The sequence below is a fragment of the Megascapheus bottae genome, chromosome 19 (genome assembly GCF_031878675.1).
Source record: "Megascapheus bottae isolate mThoBot1 chromosome 19, mThoBot2.hap1, whole genome shotgun sequence".
In the NCBI taxonomy this organism is placed as follows: domain Eukaryota; kingdom Metazoa; phylum Chordata; class Mammalia; order Rodentia; family Geomyidae; genus Megascapheus; species Megascapheus bottae.
In genome coordinates, this window is record NC_143527.1 from 12,801,761 (window position 1) to 12,821,842 (window position 20,082).

Here is a 20,082-nt window from a genome sequence, read left to right on the forward strand (position 1 = left end):
TCAAAATCAAGGTAAAAAAAAGGAATAAATCATAAATTATAATAACAATATTACAAGACCATTTTAAATTTATACCCTTAAAACCATAATCGGGGGCTGGAAGTTTGACATAGTGGTAGAGTACTTGCCTAGCATGCACCAAGGCCCAGGTTCTATTTGCTACCACATACATAGAAAAGGCTGGAAATGGTGCTGTGGGTCAAGTGGTAGAGCTCTAGCCTTAACAAAGCCCAAGGACAGTGCTCAGGACCTGAGTTCAAGCCCAAAGACTGGCCAGTAAATAAATAAATAAATAGATAGATAGATAAATAACCATCCCTTACATTTAGCCAATGGAAGAAGATACCTCAAGAGAAAAGGTGTCCCACTTAAAAAGTGTTACCATTTATAGAGTCACAGGTAAAAGAGAAAATGCCATCATATCGTAATGCACAAAGACATGTAATTTTTTTTATTTTTGCCAGTCCTGGGACTTGAACTCAGGGCAAGGGCACTGACCTTAGGCTTTCTGAAGGCTAGTGCTCTACCACTAGAGCCACAGCACCACTTCCAACTTCTTCTGTGTATGCAATACCAAGGAATCAAACCCAGGTCTTTGTGCATTTTAGGCAAGCACTCTACCAGTAGGCCATGCTACTGGCCCCAAGTCATGTAATTTTTAACCTTCAAAAAAATTTGAAAAGAAATGGCCCTCACCTCCCAAAATAAAACCCAGAAAACACGTACCCATTTGCAGATGCACTCACAATATACTGTTTGTCACTGGAGGAACAGGCTTTGGATAAACACGTGATTGAAGCTGTATGACCAAACAACAGTGCTCGAGGATGAACCTAGACGTCAAAAAAAAAAAAAAAAAAAAAAGTGGCATATATACTAAATAAAAATCTACCGTGTGTGTGTGTGTGTGTGTGTGTGTGTGTGTGTGTATACACACTGATAGCATGATGTAAACGTAGGGCTTCACATTCTTGCTTAGATTGTATGCTCACACACTGTACCAGTTAAACCATACATTCAATCCAACATTCCACTGGTTAGTTTGGAGATAAGAGTCTTATACTTTTCTGTTCAAGTTGGCTTTAAACCTTAGTCTTCTAATACCAGTTTCCTGAGTAACCAGGAGCAGAGGAAATACACCTTGTAAATCATAATCACAATAAATATTCAAAATTTAACAGACATAGTAGAACTGAAAAAGCAATTGCTCAGAACACTAAAAACTAAGAGCAATGAACTCTGACCCATTTATTGTTCACAATTACCTACCGACTAGTCCTGATGTTGAAATTGAAACATTATCAATATCACAGAGAGGACAGTGGCAATATTCACTAATTTATTCACAAGTACTAGATCTTTAGTGTTCTGGGAAAATACGTCAAGAATCTGATTAATGTATAAAACACAGTAATCAATACAGCAAAACTTATACTTTATGAAAAATGTTGCTATCTTCAAAACACTTACTCTAGGAGGTATAAGTATTTTAAACTGTTTTTAATATCTCTTTGGAGACATTTTCAGTATGAGTCATAATATTTGAAATATCTTGCACGCAACCTAGGATGATATTAAATGTGAAAAATCCAGAAGACATTAATAACTCTAATAAATAAGATACCCAATTTACATACTATCAATTTTAATCAAAACATGTTTTGTAGAACATTTAAGAGTTTAAGTATTATTCCAGGACTATTTAATTTTTTATTAAATAGCTACTTATGTTTAAAAGGGACAGCAAACATTTCAAATACTCACTTCTAATGCTACTGAAAGGTCCCAAAGGCATATTTGTCCATCGTGGCATCCTGTTATAATCGTGGTCCCATCATCAGTTAAGAGTACTGTTGAGATGCAGTGTGTTGGTGCTTTTCGGCCCCAAAGAACAATAGGTAGAACAAGGCTATTTCCTGCCATTGTGTTTTCAAACCTGAAACTTTGAGGGTAATAATGTCAGATAACACATTTCCTTCTAAAGCAATTTCTATATCACTATTAGAAAGACAACATATCAAGTTGAAAATAAGCATATTTTCCTATTAGTAAATTTAAACTACTTAAAACCTTGTTATTCCCAAACAAAAATGATTAATTTACCATATCTACTTTCAGATTTAGGTACCTAAAACGCAAGATACCTGTGGTTTTTAGCTTGGTGCTTCCACTAAAGTTCCATGTAAGCCAACGCCCATAGCTCACACCTGTAATCCTAGCCTGTAATCTCAGGAGACTGACATCTGAGGATCCTGCTTCAAAACCAGCCCGGGCATAAAAGTCCATGAGACTTATCTCCAAGTGGTCATCAGAAAACCAGAAGTGGCATTGTAGCTTAATGTGGTAGAGAACTAGCCTTAAGCTAAAGAATTTTAGGACTGTGGTCAGGCCCAGAGCTTAAGACCCACCACCAACTAAAAAAAAAAGGTTCTGGGTACTCTAGTCTCTATCCTCAAACAAATTTCATTTAAGGATGAAATACATACTTAAACACAAAGAGGTCAACCATCTTTTAAATGCTACCCCACTCTGGCAGAACTTTCCAATACCCTAAAGGAACACCCTACAAAACAAGTTAGGAAAAAGGTGTTTTGGCATTGCCCATTGATGTTCAGTGTAGAGTGCTGGTTTGACAATGCTGATTATTATTTATTAGTCCTTAACAGTTCCTTTTTTTCCTGGTACAATCTAATTTCTCAATTATCCTTTTACATTCCCTCTTTTCTTCTACCCAGACACATGGAGGCCAAGAAAGCCCTAAAAAATGCAAAAAACAAAGAAAAATCTTTTACTTCCCTTTTTCTCTAAGATATTTTACCTTAAATGTGATTTTTCAGGTTTTTTTCTTTTTGGTTCTTTGCTTTTCAAAAAAAAAAAAAAAAAAAAAAACCTTGGTTCTGCCTTATACCACAAAAATTATTTTTTCATTTCAATTTTCCCTCAGATTTTATTAAGAAAAGAATCACATATACAAAAGGTTCAAAGAATAGTATCAAGTTCTTCATTAAATATCCTTTCATACCTCATTTATCAATGAATATATCTACATATATGCTTATTAATGTGCATGTGTGCATAAACACATTGAGTTACAGGTTGAATCATTTGAAAATAATCTATTAAATCCTAAGAACTCAGATCTAAATTCAGAACTTTAAACATAAAGGTATTCATATACATAATACCACTATCAATAATGTCACAATTCAAATTACTTCAATTGACTACAAAAAACTTTTTGCAGTATTTTTCCAGATCTGTAAATTAAAAAAAAAAAAAAAAAAAAACAACCAACCCTCTGGGTTTATTTAAGCCTCCACTTACTTGGGAGAAGCTAAATGGTTTTGTCCTCCTATAATTTGTATGTTGAACTAATCCCTAATGTGACTGCATTTGGAAACTGGGCTATGATTAAGATGTTAAGCTAGTGGGTCTAATGTGTTAGGGCTGGTATTCGGTACTGGAGTTTGTGCTCAAGTCCTCATGCTTGCATAAGCAATCATCCACATCCACAGCCCCATTTGGCTTTAATTATTTCTCAGATAGGGTCTTGAGTTTTATCCCAGGGCCAGCCTCAGACCACAATCTCTTCATTATTCTCTGGTGTACCTAGCATTACAGAGATATACCACTACACACAGCTTGTTTTGTTGAGGTGGAATCCTGCTAATTTTTCATCTGGGTGGGTCTCAAATTGCAGTTCTTCCATGTCTCCTTCAGAGTATCTGAGATTATAAGCCTAATCTACCAACCTGGAGCTAGAGTCCTTACACAAAGAAGAAAGCATATAAGACCTTTTTCTCCCTCTGCCACTTGCAGACAAAGAAAAGAGCTTCGCCAGAAACAAACCTAGAAATCCTTGATTTGAAATTTTACTTCTAGACTGGGAACTGATAAATTTCTGTTACATAAGCCACAATGTTTATGGAATTTTGTTATGAACTTTACAACAGTTATTTATACCTCTTAAGTATAGTTTCAGAACAACAATTATTTTCTTTCTCACTCTTTTAAGAAATAATACAATGTCAGTACTTATCTAATATGCTGTATTTTTTATTTTTTCTGATACTCCATAGGTGATATAACTCACATTGCAGTACCATAAAATGCTGGTAACAGCACACGGTCCTACCATCAATGAATGACATTACTTTGCCCATTTAATCAGGATACTAGGTACCCGATATTCTGCATTGTAACTATAGTTGTTTTCACCTTTGCAACTATGCAAAAGTCATGAAGTGATACTCAGATAAGACCATCATGTTCTAGGATATCCCAATTAATACTGGTATACTGGGCAATTTGTAAAACTATAAAAGTTAAATGTCCTTAAAAATCAAACATCAGATAAATATAATTTTCTCCATATTCATTTTTCTATCAAATGTAAAAGCAAAATATATTTCTATCCTGCAATCATGGTCATTTTCAGAGGAGCATCAATTATCTAATTCTATGTACCAGACTGCCCCTTGTGACCTGCAGACAAAAACAAACTCAAATTCTCTCATGAGAACAGGCCTTAGCTACCTAAGTACCAATAGGGAATATGATAAGCAGTGACTATAAACATAAATAGCTAAACATTCTTGCTACTCCAACAATGAAAGAAGAGATATTTCTGAGGACTTATTCAAATTCACCAAGCGTATTTCTCCCTCATTTGTCAAAAGCAATCTGTCCAAATCAAGATCACAGTATGATGTCATAAAGGGACTGATTAATTTCTTTTGGTTTGCACTTTTGAAACAAATTTATTGAAGACTTGGAAAAAAGCTGTAGAAGGTAATGTAGACAGTTTGGGGGAAAAATCACTAGACAATCACTAAGACAATTCTCCGCTGCCTCCTTATAACAACAGTACACTGTTGGAGTTTAAGAGTTGTGAGGGGCGGGGTATGGTGGCTCACACCTGTAATCCTAGCTACTCAAGAGGCTGAGATGTGAGGATCAGGGTTCAAAGACAGCTCTAACACTAAAGACACTAAAGACCTTAAGACTCATGTCCAATTAATCATTAGAAAACCAGAAGTGGCCTGTGGCTCAAGGGGTAAGGCAGCAGCCTTGAGCTTTAGAGCTCAGAGTTGTGAGGGCTGGGCACACACTGGTGGCCCACAGCTGTAATCCTACCTACAAAGTAAGCTGAGGACTAAGGATCATGATTTGAAGCCACCCAGTCAGGCATGTATCTAAGACTCTAACTCCACTAACCACCAAAAAGACAGAATAGTAGAGCATGGTCCTTGAACAAAAAAAGCTAAGGACAGGTCCCAGGTCATGAATTCAAGGCCACCCCTACCATTCCCACCCTTGCCAAATAAAAGACTTATATGGGACATAGCTTTCTTAATGCCTAAACAATTGACAATATCACACTTTATTTGGGTTAGAAGATATAATCTCAATGTACCTGATACTTTAGGACTACTTTGTTAAAGGAAGTTCTTGTACTTGGTTTCAAAAGAACATGTGGAATGAGCAGATGGTACCAGGAGATGACACATTTCTTATAGCTCAAACAGCCCAGAGCACATACTTACTGGTTTTGAAAAGCTGCAGAACCGTCAATTCAAAAATAAATCACAAATTTTAAAGTGACTCGCAGATTCTGAGGCATATAAATCATTCTTTAAATTTCTGCTGTTGTCATTAAAATGTCTTCCCTCTTTCACTTTCACCATTCTGCACTAATTTCAACAGTTACTGATTAAGCTGCAAGTGTACTAAGCCTACCAACTCCTCACTTTCTGGAGGAAACAGATTCCTTTTAATGGAACCACCTTCCTGCTAGCCTGCCTCCAATCTCACATGCAGCTTCAATCATTTCAAGTTCTTTACCCCAAATTTCCATCAAAATTATAAAGAACCTTGCAAATAATTCTTTACTGATCCAGAAGGAGGGATGAATTTTTTATCCCAGCTAGCCTTCAACTACAATCCTACCAATCTCAGCCTAAATGGTAGCTAGGATTACAGGCACAAGTCACAGGACCCAGTTAAATACCATCTTCTTGGTGAGACTTTCCCTGATCACAATAAATTGAAAAATCCACTACAAAAAACAAGCCCTTTTTCTCAAGTAACACACCATGTTTGTCATCTGTGTTGTCTGTTATAAGTGCCACGAAAATGAAAATGAAAATTGGTTCTGGTTTTATTCTGTATTATATTCCTAGTGCTTAGAATTCCTGGCACATAGGAGGAAGAAAATGAAAAAAAGAAGGAAGAATGTATAAAGTATGTTCGGATGTAAAAAGTTGTAGCTCTCATAATTATCAAAACAGCTTGGTACTGGCACAAGAACAGGCCTGAAGACCAACAGAATAGAACTGAAGACCCAGATATTAAACCACAGACCTATGGCCACTTAATCTTTGACAAGGGAGCCAAAAAAATAGAATGGAAGAAAGATAGCCTCTTCAACAAGTGGTGCTGGCAGAACTGGTTAAGCACCTGCAGAAAACTAAAGTTGGATCTTCTTTGTCACCCTGCACTAGAATTAACTCCAAAAGGATCAAAAACCTGGAGGTAAAAGCTGACACACTGAAAACTTTACAAGAAGGAATAGGAGATACACTAGGCCTCCTTGGCACAGGTCGAAACTTTCTTAATAAGAACCAAGAATCACAACAAATCAGAGAAAGCCTGGATAAGTGGGACTGCATTAAACTGCAGAGCTTTTGTATGGCAAAGGACATAGCTAGTAAACTAATCAGGAAGCCTACAGAGTGGGAGAAGATCTTCACCAACCATACAACAGACAAAGGCCTCATATCTAAAATATATCAACAGCTCCAAAAATTGAATCAATCCAAAACTAATCTCCAAAGTAACAACCATCCCATTAAAAGATGGGCCAAAGACTTAAAGAGAGTCTTCTCTGAAGAAGAAACAAAAATGGCCTATAGACACATGAAGAAATGCCCAACATCTCTGGTCATAAAAGAAATGCAAATCAAAATAACTCTAAGATTCCACCTCACTCCAGTTAGAATGGCCAGGATCAAGAAAACTAATAACAACAGATGCTGGAGGGGATGTGGCCAGGAGGGATCACTACTGCACTGTTGGTGGGAGTGCAAACTCGCTCAATCACTATGGAAAGCAGTGTGGGAGTGCCTCAAAAGGCTAAACATAGAACTCCCCTATGACCCAGCAAGTCCACTACTTGGCATTTACCCAATCATCCAGAAACAAGGACATACTAAATCCACCAGCACAACAATGTTCATTGCAGCACTATTTACCATAGCAAAGATATGGAACCAACCTAGATGTCCCTCAGCTGATGAGTGGATCAACAAGATGTGGTATTTGTACCAATGGAATTCTATGCTGCTGTCAGAAAGAATGACATTGCCCCATTTGTTAGGAAATGGAAAGACTTAGAAAAAATCATATTAAGTGAAGTAAGCCAGACTCAAAGGAACTTAGGCTCAATGGTTTCCCTCATTTGTCATAATCAGTAGAAACCTTGGGCTCTCCTAGCAGAGATTTGCAATAGAGCAAAACCGTGATACAAAAGGCCATATAGTATGACGCTAAATGAAAGGATCTCTAGGATATAGAAACAAAAGCCATATAATGAATGACTGTTGTTCTTAAGGTACTATGTTATCTCTCATCTCTTTTGCTGTCCCTTGGTTATCTCATATTGTTACAGTATCTCACTTTTTTACCTGATATATCGAATATATTTGCATTTGGTTATTTGAAATTGGATAGGGAATAGGGGAAAACAAGATGAGGGGTGGGGGTGGGGGGAGGGAAGTGGGGACCAAGACATGTGAAAGGGTATCAATGTACGGGAATTAATGCACCATCTATCTGGCCAAATATCATGTAACCCTTCTATTAATTACAATAAAAAATATATGAAAAAAGAAAGTTGTAGCTCTCAAAAAATAGCCTTGATCAAGTAAATCATGTCCTGATTTTACATGCACTGATTTTGTCAAGTTTTTCTGAATTTTCTACAATAATGTATGTCATCAATTAATATCTCTTTAGTCAAATCCTCATTAACATACGCCTTACTTTCCCAGCTGCGTTTTATCGCTTCTTTATATTCCCTAGGTGACACACATCAAACATACCTTAGGATCTATGAAGCAAATTAGCTGCCAGAACCACTATTGTGCTCACTAATCCCTGTCAATAAATGAAAAAGCTGTTTGTTGAAATAAACTGAAATTCATTGATGTGAACTTTTTACATTTACTAATGTAAATGGTGGTTTGAACTACTTGACTGTATTTAAAATGGTTAAAAAAAATTCTCTAAGAAAAACAGCCAAAGCTGGGAAACCGATGGCTCCCAACTGTAATCCTGGCTACTCAGAAGGCTGAGATCTGAGGATCAGAATTCAGTGACAGTTGTGGCACTAAAGTCCCTGAGACTCATTACCAATTGACCACCAGAAAACCAGAAGTAACACTGGGCTCCAGAGTAGGGTAGTAGCCTTGAGCTGAAGAACTCAGGGACAACACCCAGGCCCAGGGGTATGGTGGTAGCCTAGAGCTGAATTGCTCAGGGATAGTGCGGAGGCCCAGTTCAAGCTCCAAAACCTACCAAAAAAAAAAAAAAAATAGTGACGGCTAGGCACCAATGGCTCATGCCTGTAATTCTTGCTACTCAGGAATGTGAGATCTAATGATCATGGTTTGAAGCCAGCCCAAAAGAGAAGTCTGTGAGAATATCATCTCCAATAAACTACTCAGGAAAAGTCAGAAGTGGCACTGTGGCTTGTGGCTCAAGTGGTAGTGAGCTACTCTTAAGCAAAAGAAGTTTAGGGACAGAGCCCAGGCCCTAAGTTCAAGCTCCAGGACAGGAAAAAAAAAAAAGTTAGTGACTAAAATTAAGGATAATTAAAAATAAGTGATTAAAATAATAATTACTATCTAGGAAACACTAAAAAAAAAACCCAAAACTTCAGAAAATCAACAAGAAAATCTGTGCTGTAATTTGGATATGGCTGGACTGTGCTCACCAAGAGGACATCTGTTAATGTTTAATCCCATTTTAACTGTATTAAGGGAGTGGAAATTTAACCTAACTATACTGTTTAGAGATGAGACCTTTAGGAAGTGATTAGGATTTGATAGGGTCATCAGAATGGAACCTCTATGATTGAATACTAGAGATTTCATAAGAAGAGAAGACAAATGAAAAGATTCTCTCATTTCCCCCCCCCTGCCATGTATGTGCATCTTGCCTCTGATCACCTGATGCCTTGTATTACCTCAGTATACAGCCTGCAAGAAGGTTATCACCTTTTGTTGCCTCTGAAACTTGTACCTCCTGAACTGTAAGCTCAAAATAAGCTTCTTCATATTAAAAATGATCAAATCTGTGGTAACAAGTTACCAGCAACCAAAAACAGACTAAGACTAAAACAGCAAAATAAAAATGAGTAAAAGGGTTAAATAGGCAAATTTTGGAAAAAGGAAAAACTACAAAATATAAAATGCTTATGAGGAAATACTCAGATTGGTTTGTACTAGTGAGATGTCATTTAAGATGAAATTTTATCTTTTATTTGTCTGGAAGAATTAAGGCAGCAACAACTCCAAGCATAGGTGGGGCCAAGTGTTTGAAAACTACCTTGCAAAAGTATGGACCCATTATGTTCTGGAACATAACCTGACAGTTTCAATAAAATGTAGGAATAATGTATGTTCAACAATCACATTCCTGAATACATCCAAAAGGTGTGTTTATTCCACATTGTCTATAATACTAGGAAAATGAAAATCATAAGTCCATCCACAAACAGTAGATGAACTTAAGTAGACACACATTCTGAAATACTGCATTGTTAGGAGCAATGGACAACACAAATAGATCTCCAAAATGCAGCAAGAAAGAAAATCAATGCAATATATAGCATGATATCTCTATGAATTTAAAATCTAGGCACTGAAAGCAATATCTAATTAATAACACAATCAGAAAGGAGCACAACACACGTAATGGAATGCTTGTCACTAGGTTGATGAGCTAGGGATTAGTAAGCAAGAGGCAATGAATGGGGTGGGAGGCTTGAACAAACTGGTGATTACTATATTAAGTAAGATTAACTCAACTCTCTGTACCTGAAGTCCAAAACAAACTTTAAAGATTCATTTATAACGTATATATGTGCCACCAATTAAATGTTGAAAACATTTCACTACTTTTAAAGTTTTCACTGTTTAAGCTTACATAGAGAAACTCCACTCACTTCCTCCAACTTCAAAATAGAGCTTCTTATGTTCCAAGATAAAAGTATTACATCCAAGGCTCATTCCCTCAAAATTTAAGTTTTCATGGAAGTATTCTGATATAAACTTGCCTCTGTGATTCATCTAATCTCCCAAATCTTTGTGAATTAAGCCACAGATAGCAATAAGAAAAAAAAAAACCTAATTGTCTAGAAAACTAGATTTCCTGTTGAACAGGGATTCTGGAGAATTTTAAACAAATATTTAAATGAATGAAATTCTCTACAATAATCTGATGTTGAAGATGAGGCCTTTCATATCTCTCTATACTAGTTTATAAGGAACTTAAAATAACAAAGATTCACTATTTTGAATGAAAAGGGGGAGTTTTTTTATTCTGCATAATAATAATGACATTTTCAACACATTATTTTCATTTTTGAGCTGCCAGTCAGTTCTTGTCACGGTTTGCTTACCAAAGAAGCAGCAGGTGAAAACTAGTGTTTTTACATAACAAAACGCCAAAACTTCAGCCTTTTGTAATAGGCGATTCTTGCACTCTTGGCCACAAAATTGAAGCAATAGTAATCAGAAAGAGCTAATCCTCCGCCCTTTTTTTTATTTCGTGGCAAATGTTGCAAGGAAAGAAATCAGTAGTGGCCACTGCTGAAAAACCGTCAAACCGGCAGCATCCAAAGACAAACACAAGCTGTGATGTAACCCGTGCTGCCATCCTTTCAGAAGGTAAGAAGGGGTGGATTCTGCATAGGACCTGGGAGAGAAAGACCTAAGCAAGTGGATCAAAAACACATGCCTTAGGCAAAATCTCAACAAAGTTAGAAATGAAAGGAAAAACTGGTATCCAAGTGTATCTTGGCAACTGATTTGATTAATAATTTGATTGTATGGAAATTTATAAAGAGAGATTCTTGGCAGAATATTGACTGTTAATCTGTTCTGGATTACTATTCTTTTTTTTTATTGTACTTAGTAAAAAGGTTACATGATATTTGCCAGATAGAAGGTGCATTAATTCACATACATTGATACCCTTTCACATGTCTTGGTACCCATTACCCTCCCCCCCATACCCCCATCTGTCTTGGTTTTCCCCCCTTCCCTATCAAATTTCAAATAACCAAATACAAATAAATTCAATATACCAGATAACAAAGTGAGGTACTATAACAATATGAGATAACCAAGGGACAGCAAAGGAGATGAGAGACAACATAGTACATTAAGGATAACAATCATTTGTTATATGGCTTTTGTTTCAATATCCTGGAGGTCCTTTCAATTAGCTTCATACTTTATGGCCTTATGTATCAAGATTTTGCTCTATTGCAGATCTCTGCTAGGAGAGCCCAAGGTTTCTACTGATTATGACAAATGAGGGAAACCATTGAGCCTAAGTTCCTTTGAGTCTGGCTTACTTCACTTAATATGATTTTTTCTAAGTCTTTCCATTTCCTAACAAATGGGGCGATGTCATTCTTTCTGACAGCAGCATAGAATTCCATTGTGTACAAATACCACAACTTGTTGATCCACTCATCAACTGAGGGACATCTAGGTTGATTCCATATCTTTGCTATGGTGAATTGTGCTGCAATGAACATTGTTGTGCTAGTGGGTTTAGTATGCCCTTGTTTCTGGATGGTTGGGTAAATGCCAAGTAGTGGAATTGCTGGGTCATATTGTAAAGTAATTGTTGCATGCAAATTGTACAGAAATATCACTTCGTTACTCAGTTCCTGTTACTGAAATTATGTTATATGTATTTTCTTTAGTCTCATCTGAGTATTTTTTTCTATACTTATAATCATGGGACTTTTTTGTGCCTCTTTACTTTCTTGTTTATTCCAAATTAGTTTAGGTCATTTGTATTGTACAACAATAGAGAATTAAACTTCTGTATCAAACTGTTGTTCCTAAGAAAAACGCATGTATCATTATTGATTTACATTATATACCTTTCTAATCTATAACAATGAATATTGGAAGATGAATTTTAAGCGTTCCCAATAAACTTCTCTTATTGTAAAAAAACAAAAACAAAAACACACGCCTTCAGGCCTGCATGGAAGGCAGGGTAGATGCAACTCCAGACAAGCAGCTTCAGAAGCTGGGGACCATTGAGTCAACCAAGTGGCAGACGGACTTGCAGCTGAAGTCCCGGGGCACAGGCAAGTGACAACTCAAGGGTGAAACCCTGGCAGATGGCAGAACCTTCCGCAGGGAGCAAACTGCGGCGCAAAACCAACAGGGACGGGCAGACGCGGCGCATCCCCCCGAATGACCAGGAAGCCCCACAGCATGGCCAACAGCCTAAGCAGCTCACCGCGTTTGGACTGTCCCTGGTGGCACCGCTTCGGGAGCCAGTGTCACTCATCAGGGCACAGGCCGCCCCCCCCCCAGGCCCCTCAGGCCGAGACCCCAAGCTGCCGATACAGGCACGGGGGCCGGGCCTGACCCCGAAGGAGAAGTCCCCGGACGCAACTCCCGGGAGCAGGGGTGACAAGCAGCCCCACTGGGGCCCGGTGTGTGACCCTTGACCTTCGACCCTCGCACTGCACACCGTCAGGGGCCCGGCGCTGGGGTGGACCCCGGGGCTGGAGAGCCCCTTACCTGCCTGTCACAGCTTCATCTCATGCTGCGATGCTCTCAGCCGGCCGTGGGCGCCCCCCTCCCCGGGAAACGTGGACGCGGCGCGGACGCTCCTCAGGGTACGCAAGTCCGTGTGGGCAAACCTCGGGAATCACCGGTCAGGCCGGATCGCACTCTCCTCACCGAAGGCTGCACGGTGCCGTAGCCCGCGCCGCCTCCGCCGCCGCCGCCGCCGCCGCTGCAGTAAATCAGCTGACACCAGCCTCAACTGCCGTGACTCTCCTCACGACTGTCGCAAAAGCGAGGGGAGGGAAGGACCGGTTCGGCGCTTCCCAGAGCACCACGCCTGCGCAGGCCCTGCAGGACCCGCCGTGTTACCATGGAAACCGGACTGCTGAAAAGTGATCGACTGTGGGCAAGGAGTGCACGGCCGCCATGACGATTGAGGGAAAAGTCTGGTCTAAGCGCTCTCCTGGCCTCTCGTTGCCTCGATGGAATGGTCAGGATGGAGAGAGGGTGTCCTTTGGCACCAGGATGGTCAAAGTTTGCACTTGTACGGTCGTGTTTCAGGAGGCTGGGAAGTGTTACTGTTTCCTGCTCACCTCCCACTCAAGAGTGTGAGGGGAGGAACCGGGTGGGCTAGGTGACTAAAGGACGTCTGACCTTGTGCAACTCGTGCAGGGAAGAAATGAATCACGCATTTTCCCTGTGGGCAGCAAAGGAAGGGTGGAATAGGAGCTCCGCCTTCAGATTCCTCCTTGCCGGGGCCACACTGTTGGTGTCATCTTAGGCATTTGGTGGCTTCTCTTTATTCTCTCTTCGTTGATACCGTTTACAAAATAGGGATGGTTATCCAAGTAAATGAGCCCCGTAAGTGTTAATGACATGCTCCTTGAGAGGAAGAGTGTTGGAGTCATTCAGTGGTAGGGGAAGAGGAAAACCAGTTCTGGGCTGGTGACTGGACACTTGGTGTCAAGTTTATTACTGTTTGGTTTTTTTTTTTTTAATGGAAAATTTTTTTTTGATGGGTTATGGGGCTTGAACTCAGCCTAGACATTTTCCCTGAGCTCTTCAGCTCATGGCTAGCACCTTACTCTTGAGCCAAGCCCCACTTCCCATTTTCTAGAAGTTAATTGGAGATAAAGAGTCTCAGATCGTTTTTTGCCCAGGCTAGCTTTGAGCCTTGATCTTCAGATCTCAGCCTTCATAGTAGCTAAGATTACAGGCCTGAGTCACCATGCCCCCAAGCCTTCCTTTTTCCCCCCCAGTTTAGACCTCTTCTTCCCAGAAGCACATGACAATCCAAACAGTGTCCTGGGAAGTACACTCCAACTTTCTTCCTTAGGCTGTTTAGCATACAGCCAAGCCACTGTCCTTTAGGTCTTGAGTGTTGTTTCTTATTTGCAGTTTCTGGTGCCATGATGAGAAAACATGGACCACACTTTTCACAAGAGAAGTCAGTAAAACACTTGAAAAATATAACTCTCAAGTTTTCTTCTATTACAAATTGGAATTCTATTATTTTCTTCTATTTTAAAATAATTGCCTTGTAATCCTATTAGTGAAGGGAAAACCAAAAGATGTTCAATAAAATAATTCCTTAGGGCCGGGAGTTTTGCCTAGTGGTTAAAGTGCTTGCCTAGCATGCATGAAGACCAGTGTTCGATTCCTTGGCACCACATACATACAAAAAAGCCGGAAGTGGTGCTGAGGTTCAAGTGGTAGAGTTTTAGCCTTGAGAAAGTCCAAGGACACTGCTCAGGCCCTGAGCTCAAGCCCAGGACTGGCAAAATAATAATAATAATAATAATAATAATAATTCCTTAGCCAGCAGGCTTCAATATATTCACTTCTGTTGTTATGCCACTTAATTTATAATTTCCTCCACAGCGTATAGGAATTTTTTGGAAGAGTAAGAAACATGGTGTTCACCACAGGATATTCTTAGACTATGTTAAAACTTACTGGATACCTTGCCTAAATGAATGATATTTTAGGGGCCAGGAGTTTGGCCTAGTGGTAGAGTGCTTGCGTAGCATGCACAAAGACCCAGGTTTAATAGTCTTAGGTACCACATACATGGAAAAGCCAGAAGTGGTGCTGTGGCTCAAGTGGTAGAGCTCTACCCTTGGGGAAAGCACAAAGACAGTGTTTAGGCCCTGAGTTCAAGCCCCAAGACTGGCAAAGAAGAATTAAAAATAAATAATATTTTATTTAACAAACACTAGTTGGATAATTTATAGTGTCAAATATTTTCTGAAAAATGAGGTTAGTGGAAAGATTTATGAGAAGCTTTCAGACTGGTAGCACACTTTGATCCTTCTTTACAAGTTCATAAAATTTAAAGTTGATATATGCAAAACACATGGTTGATCACACCAGCTACTCAGATAGCTGAGGTATGAGGATAATGGTTTGAAGCCAGCCTGAGCAGGAATGTCCATGAAACTCTTATCTCCAATTATCCAGCAGAAAGTTTACAGTGGGGATGTGGCTCAAGTAGTAGAGCATCAGACTTGATCAAAAAAGGCAAATGAGAGCAAGAATCCCTGAGTTCAAACCCCAGTACATGACTCAGAGCCATTGCATGCATACACACATGCATGCACGTGCACACTCACACACATACATACACACAAAACAGCTTGCAACTCTGCTGGCATTTTAGGATTGCTGTAAGTGTTGTGCCAAGATTGTTCCATGATCTGGGAATGACACCCTCCCCCCTTGTTTAGGGCCCATGTACTTGAACTCCAGGTGGTAACAGCTTGGTGCTCAGTGGTTAGACACCTGAGCTCTGATTCGACCAGTGGTTTGAGTAATTGTAATTCCCCTATAAAAGCTGTGTAAAGTTCTTGCTCAAGGTCTTTAAGCGTTGCCAGCTACGGGTACGCGGAAGCCCGAGTCTAGACTCATAAATAAACAACCCTTGCTTTTTAGCTTTGACTGTAACCTCTGGTGGTCTTTTCGGGGTTCTAGGAATTCGGGTACAATATTAGGTATTCTTACAAAAGTATGCATTTTCCAAGACAAATGATAATTATTTTTAATTTCTGATTCCGTCCTTAAGGAATTTATTATAGTAATTGCACAGTTGATTTTATCATTAATTCAGTAGGTTAACTTCAAAGCCGGAAATGGTGTTATGGCTTAAGTGGTAGAGCTCTAGCCTTGAGAAAGTCCAAGGACAGTGCTCAGGCCAAAAAAAAGTGAAAAATTAAATTTACTTGATTTCACTGCACTTGTTATTTGGATAATAACCAATTTCTCCTTTGCTAAATTCAAGTATTTCTCAAGTAGTCATTCATTCTATTTTTGCTCTTTGACTATTTTGATTCTGCTCTTTATCTGATGAGTCTTCTCATTTTACTCTTGGTTTGTAGTCATCTTTAAACTTATGTTGTAACATTTTGCTTTTCTGTATATTTCTTGACTGTCACTTTAACAGAATCAACTATAACTCATATACTTATTTGCAGATGATTATTTGATCATCCAGTCTCCAAATGAGAGTTTCAACATTTATATTTTTTGTTTATAAAGCAGAGTCACAAAAGAAAAAAAGTTGCTAAGCACTGTTGTCTCATGCCTGTAATCCTAGCTACTCAAGAAGCTGAGATCTGAGGACAGTGGTTCAAAGCTAGCCTAGACAAGAAAGTCTATTAGACACTAATCTCCAATTAACCATCAGGAAACCTGAAGTGGCTCTGTGGTAGAGCTCTTGCCTTGAGCAAAAGAGCTTAGGAAGAGCACCCAGGCCCCAACTTCAAGTCCCACGATAGGAAAAAAAAAGTTATAACCTTCAAAATGGGCAAATGTAGATAATTTAATAAGGAGTATAAATCTGTAAAGAAAAGGACTGATTAATCACATGACAATTTTCTAGGGAATGAGAATAGGGAAGAAAAAAATGGTAATTCTTCCAGGGGCGTGGTGGCTCACACATGTAATCCTAGCTACTCAGGAGGCTGAGATCTGATGATTGCAATTCAAAACCAGACTGTGCACTAAAGTCCATGAGATTTTTATCTCCAATTAACCACCAGAAAACCCGAAGTGGGAAGTGGTGTCTGTAGCTCAAGGGGTAGGGCAGTAGCCTTGAGCTGAAGAGCTCAGGGACAACACCCAGGCTACAGTTCAAGTCCCACAATGGGGGGAGTGAGGGAGAAGGTAGTTCTGGTAAACCAAATGACTTTTTTTTTGCCAGTTCTGGGGCTTGAACTCAAAGCCTGAGCACTATCCCTGAGCTTCTTTTGCTCAAGGCTGGCCCTCTACCACTGGAGTCATAGAACAACTTCTGGCTTTTTCTGTTTAGGTTGTACTAAGGAATGGATCCAAGGGCTTCATTCATGCTAGGTGAGCACTCTATCATTAAGCCACATTCACAGCCATAAGTGACTTGCTTTGGTATTAAAAGAATGGTCCAAACACTGCTAATTAGCCTGGTAGATAGTATCTGAGCTTACTAGTTATGTTAGTGCTAGCTGGCTAATGGTAGTTCATGCTCTAAGTATGAAAAGTGTATTTAGAAATCATAACTGCCAGGCACATTGGCTTATGATGGGTACCTACTATGGGATTGTAGTAGACACAGTCTCTTCCGTTTATGCAAGGTTTCAATTTCATGTTACTTTTACTCAGGTCTACACTAGTGTCAGCAGGCTGAGTAGCCAGACTATGTTTTCTCAGTTAATACCCTGGCAGTATCAACATCCAAAAGCAATTCCTACACCCTTGCCTAAAGAGCCAAATAATGTTAGAGGAACCCAAAGAGAGTAATGATATGATGGAAACTGACAAAGCCAACTTGCAGCAGAAAGGGTACTGAGACAAAGAATATAATAAGATCTCATTCTTTTCTATCACTATGTCTCCAGCAGAAGCTCCACCAAGAAATCCTGCTAATATAGTTTATATCAATCAGCTGCCTAGGGTGGAGTAGTAGGTACAGAAAGGCTGAAAGTACATCTGATAAGGACACATCGGAAATTAAATACCTCCATTAGATTCAAATATTATAAATGTTTACTCATCTTCCTTCTCAGGATTGTGTATATTACTAAAGTTTGCTTGTGATAGTAGAAAAACAATCATAGAAAAAACAATCATTCAGACAATTCAAGCCAATACAACTTGCAAAAGGCAGAATAATAAACCAAAATGAAATGCAGGCAGAGAGCTAAAAAAGAATGAGTAAGAAATACTAAAGAAAATTAGTACAAAAGGCAATTAGGGTAGGGCACTAAATCTTTTGCACCAAAACATTTTAGGGAACAGAAAGGAGACCTAGTCACCAGAAAGTTGTCTTTAAGGATTCCAAGTATCCATGTTTAATCCAAGATCAAGCTCTGTAATCAGCAAAGTGGCTAACATGGCTGAAGTGCTGTCTTCCCATAGCATGCTTATGTACATGCTCTCTTTACCTTATTTCATTTCTAATAAACTTTTCTATCACCTTAACTTATGTTCAAGTCTTGCCTGAATTCTTAAGCCAGACATAAGGACTGAGCTGCCCTAAATTTCCTTTTCTCGATTTTCTTGTAATTGTAGCAGTAGTGATAATCCATTTGTTTGGGACTAAATTGGCTCCTGAAGATTCTTAGGTTGAAGTTCTCTCCCCCAATGATGGTAATATTTGGAGATGAGCTTCTTTTTTTTCGGGGGGGGGGGTCATGGGTGCTGTCCCTGAGTTCAGCTCAAGGCTACTGCCTTAACCCTTGAGCCAAGCCCCACTTCCAGTTTTCTAGAGGTAAATTGGAGATAAGAGTCTCAGGTTGTTATGTGCCTGGTTTGGCTTTGAACCTTGATCCTCAGATGTCAGTCTTCAGAGTAGCTAGGGTCACAGGTGTGAGCCCCTGTAGCCAGCTGAGATGAGCTTTTGAGGATGGCATTAAGGTCAAGCGAAGTCATCCATAGGGCCCGGATTGAACATACTGACGAGGCCTATGTGAAAATGGAGTGAAAAGACGTAAAGAAGCAGAAACCTCAGAAAAAAACAAGTGGGAGCACCTTTATTTTGGACTTCAAGTCTTTGAACCACGATAAAATGAAGCCATCCATTCTGTAGAATTTTGTTACAATAGTTCGAAGATAATCCATGCTTATTCTTTTGTGTGTGTGTGGGTCATGGGGCTTGAACACAGTCTGTATGCTTTCCCTGAGCTCTTCAGCTACCCCCCGACCCTTGAGCCAAGCCCCACTTCCCAATCCATGCTTATTCTTGCATTTAATAAGCAAAGTTCCCTAGGTGCTGGTGGATCAAGACTATAATCCTAGCTGTTCCAGTGGTTTGAGATCTGAGGATCATGGTTTGATGCCAGTTCAGGTAGGAAGTCCATGAGACACTTCAAGTAAGCACCAAAAAACTCAAAAGGGTAGATGTGTCTCAAGCGGTAGAATGCTAGCTATAAGTGACAAAGCTAAGGGACTATGTTCAAACCCTGAGTTCAAGCCTCAGTAGCGCACACATGTTTATTAAGCATATGTGTTTGCTTCTTTACATATATCACTCACTATAAACTTCAGCCCTCACAATTCTAAAAGCCAGGTGTAATTAAAACAATCCTCACCATAGAAGCCTAAATTTAGAGGTTAATGGCTCATCCAGGCCCACAGTAAGATTCGTTATGGTGGCCAGGAGTTTGGCCTAGTGGTAGAGTGCTTGCCTAGCATGCACAAAGAGCCGGGTTCGAGTCCTCGGTACCACATGCATAGAAAAGGCTGCTGTAGCTTAAGTGGTAGAAGGCTAGTCTTGAGAAAGCCCAAGGACAGTGCTCAGGCCCGAAGTTTAATCCCCAGGACTGAGAAAAAAAAAGATTCATTATGGACAATCCTGCCAGTTTTTGTATAAAAGCCTACACATTCTGGTAATATCATATAAAAATTAGACTACTAATAAAGAGAAGCCGGGCGCTGGTGGCTCATGCATGTAACCCTAACTATTCAGGAGGCTGAGATGGGAGGATCACAGTTCAAAGCCAGTCTGGGCATGGAAGTCCTTCCGTGAGACTCTTATCCCCAAATAACCACTAGAAAACTCGGAAGTGGCAGTAACTCAAGGGGTAGGACGGTCGCCTAGAGCTGAAGAGCTCAGGGACAGCGTCCAGGCCGAGTTCAAGGTCCATGACCACCACCAACCACAACCACAAACAACAGAAGAAAGAGCTTACACGTTGTACAGAATGTGTCACACATCACCTGCTCTCTCAACTCACATTGCTACACCTCCTAATCCGTTTTGCCTAGAAACTTCCGACCCTCTCTT

The 20,082-nt window shown here is 39.6% G+C and overlaps 1 protein-coding gene across 1 annotated transcript in view; it reads right to left on the minus strand.

The window, feature by feature from the left end:
• Wdr7 (WD repeat domain 7) overlaps nt 1–12,564 on the minus strand; it is a 256,133-nt gene extending 243,569 nt beyond the window's left edge. Inside the window, exons 1-3 of the mRNA XM_090353041.1 lie at nt 12,553–12,564; nt 1,765–1,942; nt 727–833 (exon numbers count right to left, since the gene is read on the minus strand). Of these exons, the coding sequence (XP_090209167.1) occupies nt 727–833; nt 1,765–1,923 (266 nt within the window). The 5' untranslated portion in view covers nt 1,924–1,942; nt 12,553–12,564. The remainder of the gene's footprint in view (nt 1–726; nt 834–1,764; nt 1,943–12,552) is intronic.
• Nucleotides 12,565–20,082: the final 7,518 nt, after the last annotated feature.